The 7,869-nt window shown below is 51.3% G+C and overlaps 3 protein-coding genes across 3 annotated transcripts; 1 reads left to right on the top strand and 2 right to left on the bottom strand.

The window, feature by feature from the left end:
* Positions 1–379: 379 nt before the first annotated feature.
* Positions 380–2,326, top strand: BDV14DRAFT_209056 (inorganic phosphate transporter; the record flags this gene model as incomplete). The annotated part of the gene is made up of 5 exons (XM_073775559.1): positions 380–589; positions 634–1,061; positions 1,112–1,787; positions 1,836–1,922; positions 1,969–2,326. Exons 1-5 carry the CDS (start codon positions 414–416, stop codon positions 2,324–2,326), a joined length of 1,725 nt encoding a protein of 574 aa, XP_073632861.1. The 5' UTR covers positions 380–413.
* Positions 2,327–2,560: 234 nt separating this feature from the next.
* BDV14DRAFT_195431 (CobW domain protein) lies at positions 2,561–4,537 on the bottom strand (the record flags this gene model as incomplete). Its single annotated transcript, XM_073772207.1, has 5 exons — positions 2,561–3,251; positions 3,314–3,763; positions 3,846–4,039; positions 4,227–4,358; positions 4,472–4,537. The coding sequence occupies 5 exons, from the start codon at positions 4,535–4,537 to the stop codon at positions 2,561–2,563; spliced, it is 1,533 nt and encodes a 510-aa protein (XP_073632860.1).
* Positions 4,538–5,157: 620 nt separating this feature from the next.
* On the bottom strand, positions 5,158–7,070 carry BDV14DRAFT_195430 (terpene synthase family protein; the record flags this gene model as incomplete). Its single annotated transcript, XM_073772206.1, has 4 exons — positions 5,158–5,589; positions 5,660–5,952; positions 6,019–6,133; positions 6,186–7,070. The coding sequence occupies 4 exons, from the start codon at positions 7,068–7,070 to the stop codon at positions 5,158–5,160; spliced, it is 1,725 nt and encodes a 574-aa protein (XP_073632859.1).
* Between the last annotated feature and the right edge of the window lie 799 nt (positions 7,071–7,869).

The following is a 7,869-nucleotide window of genomic DNA, read 5'->3' as shown; positions in this document are numbered from 1 at the left end:
GCATGGTGTCAAGAGCACTGGGGATTGGACCTCGAGAGAGCAAACGGCCAAGACACTTGGAATCGTGGCGAGACGCCAAGAGCCCATACGAATGAAGCAGACAGGGAAGTTTGTGGTGGTGGACGGGGTTGGCCGAAGTGTAGAACACGTTCCTAGTTAGGGCTTGGTGATTGGCTATACAAGACTTCCAAGGGAGCTTCTTCGCAGTCAAGAAAACAGGCGGAGCCTCTTGGCACGTCTGGGCGCTATCAATCTAGATTACATACCAGGAGATTCCATGCGACTCTGACTGCGGTAGTTTGACACTCTGCATGAACGTGGTGTTGGTATAAAATATTCCATCTCCCATCCCTGACCCCTTCATCTGTCCAGACAAGCACGAAGATCCCTTGAGATCATCTCACCTGCCCGCCATGGTTCTTCACCAGTTCGACTACATTTTTGCCCTGGGCATTATCTTCGCCTTTCTTGATGCTTGGAACATTGGTGCCAACGATGTCGCCAATTCGTGGGCCACATCGGTGTCCTCGCGCTCCATCAAGTACTGGCAGGCTATGGTCCTGGCCACCATCATGGAGTTTGCTGGAGGGTATGCTTACCACCTCGAGTCAAAGACGGAACTAACAGAACCAGTATCGGTGTAGGTGCTACGGTCGCTGATACCATCCGTACCAAGGTCGTCGACATCGAACGGTTCGAGAACGATGCTCCCCTTCTCATGCTGGGTATGACCTGCGCTCTCGTCGGTTCCTCCCTCTACCTTACCTTCGCCACGAGAATCGGTCTCCCCGTCTCTACCACCCACTCGATCATGGGCGGTGTTATTGGTATGGGTATCGCGCTGCTCGGGGCCGACGGTGTTATCTGGTGGGGAGGAGACATCAACTCAGGAGTCGTTCAGGTGTTCCTTGCCTGGGTTATTGCGCCCTTTATCTCTGCCGCTTTCGGCATGATTATCTTCATGTTCACGAAGCATGTCATCCTCAACCGCAGCGCTCCAGCATTGAAGGCTTTGTACACCATTCCGATATACTTCTTCATCACCTGTACTCTGCTTGCCAGTACGTCCATCAACCCTCCATGATAGTGACCCATTGGCTAACAAAGACAGTGCTCATCGTCTGGAAGGGTGGTTCTAGCAGAATTGACCTCGAGGGTAATGAGATTGCCGGTACTGTCCTTGGAACAGGCGCTGTAATGGGTGTCCTCGCGGCCTTCTTCCTTGTACCCTGGCTGTACCGTCGCGTTATCCTCGACGACTGGCAGATCCGCCCGTGGCACATTTTCATGGGCCCCCTCGTCCTCCGCCGCGGCGAAGTTCCTCCTCGTCCTGAAGGAACCAGGACTGTCCAAAACTACTACCGCGGCCACAAGACCATGGAGGAACTCCAGGCGGAGCGCGCCGCCGGAAACGATGAGGAGACCGCTCACAAGGTCGGCGGCGATGCCTCCTCCGAAGAGCCCAAGGGCGAGCCCCGTGTTCTTGCTGCCGATGCTCATTCCGAGGAGTCCAACGACGACAAGCTCAACATCACCGGCGAGCGCCCCTCGGGCCCCATCTTCCACCCCAAGGTCTTATTCTGGCAGGCCAAGCGCTGGTTTTTCCGTGGTATCGAGCAGGATGTTGTCTCTATGCAGAGCAAGCGCAACATCCTCTCTGGTGATATCGAGATGACTCACGCCCATGCTAAGCACTTTGATAACCGCGCCGAGTACATGTTCTCTTTCCTCCAGGTGCTCACTGCCTCTACTGCTTCTTTTGCCCACGGTGCCAACGATTTGTCTAAGTATGTTCTTTCTCTTCAAGATTATATAGCCTTTACTAATAGACCCAGTGCCGTCGGCCCCTTCGCCACCATCTACGCCGTATGGAACAGCGGTACCCTCGAGGGCTCCAAGACCGAGGTTCCCTACTGGATTCTGTAAGTCATTCTTCCCTTCAACAATACACTCCACTAACAAAAGTAGTGCCTTCGGCGGCGTCTCCCTCGTCATCGGTCTCTGGACATACGGCTACAACATCATGCGTAACTTGGGTAACCGCATTACCCTGCACTCGCCCTCTCGCGGTTTTACCATGGAACTTGGTTCCGCAATTACGATTATCATGGCTACCAAGCTTAAGCTACCTGTCTCCACGACGCAGTGTATCACCGGTGCTACTGTCGGTGTCGGTCTTTGCAACGGTACCTGGAGAACGATCAACTGGCGCATGGTTGCCTGGATCTACATGGGGTGGATTATTACTTTGCCTGTTACTGGTATCATCTCGGGTTGTCTGGTTGGTATCATTATTAATGCGCCGCGCTGGGGTATGTCTTACTAGGCGAATCCTGTGACAGTGGTGTAATTGATGTTATGGATAGAGATGGAGAGGTGCAATCTCCACTTTTTCTATATTTTATTATCCCCTGCTCCTGCATTTATGTTGATATTGAGATCTTGGGCAGTTGATAGAGTATAAGTACTAATGTGTATACGACTTCGATCGCAATAGACTGACCTTCATTACACTTCATGACCTATAACTACTATCATCACATCTACTTTTAGTCGAGTCCTACCTCTTAATCAAATCCCCAAACTCCTCCTCATCAACCCCAGGCCAATCCTCCCATCCATCCTCCCACATCTCACTCATCTTTTCCGCCTTACCCGCCTTATCCAACTTCTTATCCCCCATCACCTTCTCCCACTTCTTCCAATCCTTATCATCAAGCAAACACCCATCAAGCAGCTTCGTAATGGCGTCAACATCCAGCCCTTCGCCAATAAACACCAATTCCTGGCGCCGATCTCCCCACTTCCCCTGGAAATCCCGCTCAATGGACTCTCGCACATCCTTGTCCTCAGGCCAGCCCTCATCAGGGACTTCAGCGAACCAGGGCCCGCCGCATCCAACGGTCAACATACCGCCTGCTTGACTCCACTCGCCGAAATGCATGGGGCGGGTCGCGAGCCAGAAGAAGCCTTTTGAGCGGAGGACAGGGCCGAAGGCGAGGCTGGAGCGCTTGTTGGAGAGGATGACGGATTGGTCTGGTTGGTCGAAGTCGGTTATTTCTTCATCTGACTCCTCGTCCTCTTCTTCTTCGTCTTCATCCTCTTCGTCATCTTCGTCGTCGCCGTTGCCGTGCTCGTGGTCGTGGCTGTTCAGTGATTGAAGCAGGATGAATTTATCGTGGATAAGCTGGAAGAGGCGACGAGGGTGGAATGGCCGTCTAGCTGTGTAGACGAAGTTGTTGATGCCGTATCTGTCACAGTCAGTCACAAAAACCCATATTTAGAAGACGAAGGGCGATGCAGGTAAACATACTCCAGCGTCTCCGGCTTAGGCGCAACCCTCTTCCCAACCCCCGTCTGGACAACAGTCATCTCATGCAAACTCCTCAACCACCCTGCACCACTCGCAGCCTTGAGGAAGTTGAACCTGCCCGTGCCAATAATCTCGCGCACGTCAACCTTCGAGTAACTACACTCGATAAGCTTAGCGTCGGGGTTAAGCAAGCTAATGAGTTTCCGAATCTTATTCTTGGTGCCTTCATCGACTGTCTCGATCTTGTTCATGATGAGCACGTCCGCGAACTCGATTTGGTCGACCATTAGGTCTGAGATTGTGCGTTCATCTTCGGGAATGATCTGATCGGAGCCGTACCGGTCAGATAGGAACTCGGCTGTGTCGAAGTTTGAGAGGAGGTTGAAGGTGTCGATTACTGTTACGGTTGTGTCGAGTTTCGCGACGGTGTGCAGGCCGCCCATTTGTGCTCTGGAACACATACGCATGTTAGCACTATTATAACTAATGACGCAAACGAAGGAAAAGTAAGGTTAGTGAGAGAAAGGCATACATCTCCTCTAGGATCTTCCTACTCTCCTCATCAACCTCCCCCATCGGACCCGCACCATCAACATCCATCCCCTCGCCATCTTGCAGCCCATCAGCCTCGAGCATCGCAGCACTAAACTCCGACGTGAACGTCTCAGCAACCTGCATAGGCTCACTAATCCCCGTGCTCTCGATAACGACGTAATCGACCTCTTTCTGCTTTGTCAGGCGCGCGAGTTCAGAGAGAAGGTCGCCGCGCAGTGTACAGCAGATACAACCGTTTTGCAGCTGGATGAGCTTTTCTTTTGTTTGGGAGACTTTGTGGTGGGTTATTAGGGCTGCGTCGATATTAAGACTAACGTAAAGGGTTAAATGTTAGTAAAGTTGCAATCTGTAAGCTTACGGGGTTCGGCATCGAAATGGGCTTCTTTGGGGGAGAGACGTACGAGCTCATGTCGTTTACGATCACTGCGATGCGTAGCCCGTGGGAGGGGGACTTGAGGATGTGTTCGAGGAGGGTTGTTTTGCCGCTTCCCTGTTAATTGACGCCGTTAGCACATATGGTCTTTGCATATTACCCAGTCCTGAGTTTCGTTGCTGCTAGTGCTGGAATGAGGTTATTGCGGTGAGTTTAGGGTGAGAACGTACCAGGAACCCCGAAAGCAGGGTAACAGGAAGCTGTCGCGTCTCCTGCGGCTCATCCTTTGCAATCATCTTGTCAGTATTTGTCCTCTTAAAAGGCTCGCTTTCAAGGAAAGTAAACAGAGACAATAATTTCAAAAGCTGAAGATTGCTCGTGAATTAAAAGTGCGCCCTACCCTCCGCCTTATATACAACCCCAATCACAAAAGCCCTTAGTACACCCCCAAGGTATCTCGCCAAACCACCACACGACTGCAACCCATACAATCTTCAATTAAATTGTATGGGATGTATGGAGTACATGACTAGGATATGACATTTGCGGAAATGTGATTGGGTCGCGCGTGCTCCAAGGTACCTGGAGGGGGAGCACCAAGGTCCCTGGGTTAGGGTTAAACTGCGATAAGGAGATTTCTTTGCAGGCTGATTGGTTCCCAGATCAAGGAAATAATATTAACTATGGAAGATAGGAGTAACTGAGTGCTCGAGTGTACGTCAAAAGAAATAACATTCAAATATTTTAGTAGATGGCTGTTGATGAGGAAGCGCTGATGTTGGATTTCTTCCTCGGATCCATCCGAAACCTATCTTTGACTGCGCAACGCGTCTGAGAAACAAACTCCACACTCTGTCCGCCATAATTAATCAATAATACAACGCCGGCTCCGATCACAGAGAGATAGAATACAATACTAAGCCGCAGTCCTCAACGCAGCAAGAACATACGCCTCCCCCACAACCTCAAACCCCTGCAAGAACTTCCCCTTCCAAAGCCGATCCGGCTGCGGACTCCCCAAAACCCAATTCTCCAACAAAAACTGCTTACCACGTCCAATCGCAATGGTTATATCCCTTCGCTTCTCGCCGCCGGCAAGTGCGTTGTGATTGAGTCGCGATAGAGCAATTACAGCGTATGCCGTTTCCTCAACGGAGTTTCGGTCGCCCCAGGACCCGTTGATATTTTGGGAGTCGAGGATCCGGTTTAGGAGGGGTTGTAGTCGTGATGGCACGGTGCTGAACATTGTTTCGAAGGATACGGCGGTCGATATGTTTCGACCGGGTTGGGGGAGGAGGGAGGTGAGGGCTTGGGCGGTTGTCATTATGCTGTAGTACTCGGATATATTCTAGGTGAAGCCATTGTCAGCGGTCGAGAGCAGTAGGACTAAGGGTTTATATTAATGTCGTAGGAAGAACCACCCAATGATCCGCCATCCTCTCCTCCAAGAGCCGCTCACAAAGAAGGTGGGTAAGTTTCTCAATCTGCAAAGTGAATGTATTCGGCGCCGGGGAATGCAGAAGACAGTTCAAAACGTTCGCATTTATGCTGATACTTGTCGGCGAAGGTGGCACTCGGTCGTCGAAGGTCCGGAAGCACGACTCGCTCTCAAAGGCCTTAACCATCTTGTCTGGTCTGACCTTGTAGTCCAGGTAGTTTAGGGTCGTAAGAACTCGAGCTGTATCATCGGCATCGGGGAAGAACGTCTGTGCTGTATTTGCAAAGTTAGGACTAGACGTGTAGGAAGTTGGGTTGAATAACGAGTATGAGGACTTACTAGCACCTGCAAGACCATCCTCAAGTCTCACTGTAAGTGCCCGAGTGATAATATCTACATTCTCCTTGCCTAGGTCTTCTGCTGTAAATCCGCTCTCGAGAAGTGCGCACAAGGTCTTATATCCCGTTAGTGTCCGTTCAAGTTGGAGAAAGAGTAGGATGCCATACCCAACTGGCCTCGAAAATATCCAACGGAAACACACCACCCACCGACCCATCACCCTGTCCCGATCCAAACTTAACAACATGCTTTAGGTACCTCTCGCACCACCCATTCCAAGACGGCCAATAGATCAGGAACGCAGCAGCCGATGCAGGAGACGCACATATCCCCGCAGGAGTAACAAGATGACTCAAGCGACTGAAAGCAACTTTCCCAATGAACCCTTCCAACGAGAACAGCGGCACTCGACATTTCCCATTATAGAGCCAATTCAAGTCCACATTTGACGCCTTCTCATACCGCCTCATCAACTCCTTCTTAGCCGGAAAATCAAAGGGTAACCCCTCGCCCTCAAGTAACGTCAAAAGAACAGGAACAAGCAGTTCGAACCCGAAATGCGTCGTCTTTTCCAAGTCCAGCTTCTTTAACTTGATATCCAGATACCGCTTCGCATTCGAGATCCGCGATAACCCGCGTGTAAGCGAACTACCACCTGTATTCTTTTCTCCATCGTTCTCCAAAAGCGCATGCGGATCATCGCGATAGTGTCTGATAAGCGCGAGCAGCGCAGCAAGGGAATGCAATATACAGTCGGGGATTTTAAAGTACTCGGGGTACCCGTTGTCCTCGTCGACTCCCAGCTGGTCCCATCCGCCGTCAGGGGTTTGGTGCGATAGGATGTATGCGAAACTCTCGGGGAACAACCATTTGTTTGGGCCCTTCATGCTGGGCTTCGGGACCATGGAGGCCCATGCTGTGTCGTAGATTGAGGCGGACATGGAGGACATGCCGTGCTCGCTCGTGACTCCGGATGCGATCCGCTTGATGAGCGCTTGGGCGTGGTGTTGGAGGAGGGGGGCGGGCTTCGTGGCGGTTTTGGGCTCGGACATGGCGGATGGATAGTCAGTACCTAGTGCAAGACGCTATATTCGGTTATTGTTGAGTGGGTGGTGAATTACTGTATGAGGTACTGAAAATTGGTATCTTTGACGTGCGGCATGGATGCTCGACGTAGCGCGAGAAGTCATCCATATTGTCGAAGACTTGTCTGGACGGGAGCGATGCTTTGGGTCCGGGGCTTGTATCCGATCTCTGTGCATCCTCAGACAGCCTGTGATGTTGGTACAGAATAACCAATAATAATTCTTGGTGGTCATGCCAACAACAGGCAATCCTGCCCTATCGGTTCAACCTTCCACTTCTCTGAGCCATCCAAGGCTCGGCCCTGTCCCGTGCGGAATGGACTGAGCGGAATGACCTGAGGATCGATATAGGCAGTACCAATTATTATTGGACAGTACGTGTTCGGGACTGTTTCCCGTGCGTGAAGGACTCCACTGCAGTCAGTGGTCAGCACTCTGTATGCAGATAAGTGACCTCAATAGGACCTCAGCTATCCGCATTTAGCCCTGTTTGACGTACCTCAGAACGTGGCTAGCTACGTAAGCAAACTTGGAATCTATCTCCAGTATTTCCTCGGTTTCTCCGTGCCCCCCTCCTAGCTAGAGCCCCTTAGTTCGCGTAGACTAATTGCGATAAACGGCGATCGCTGCAGAGCGTCAAACGGCGGCACTCTACACGACGCATAAAGCTTACGGCGTCGTGGTTGAGGCAATCTTTTTTGATTGTCTGCCGTCCTTGGGGTGCACGCGGTGTTTGAAAAGAGGCTAAAGTAAATAATAATGCTCT

Source organism: Aspergillus stella-maris, assembly GCF_047715825.1.
Source record: "Aspergillus stella-maris strain CBS 113639 unplaced genomic scaffold BDV14scaffold_3, whole genome shotgun sequence".
Lineage (NCBI taxonomy): Eukaryota > Fungi > Ascomycota > Eurotiomycetes > Eurotiales > Aspergillaceae > Aspergillus > Aspergillus stella-maris.
This window is presented reverse-complemented; position numbering and strand designations above follow the sequence as displayed.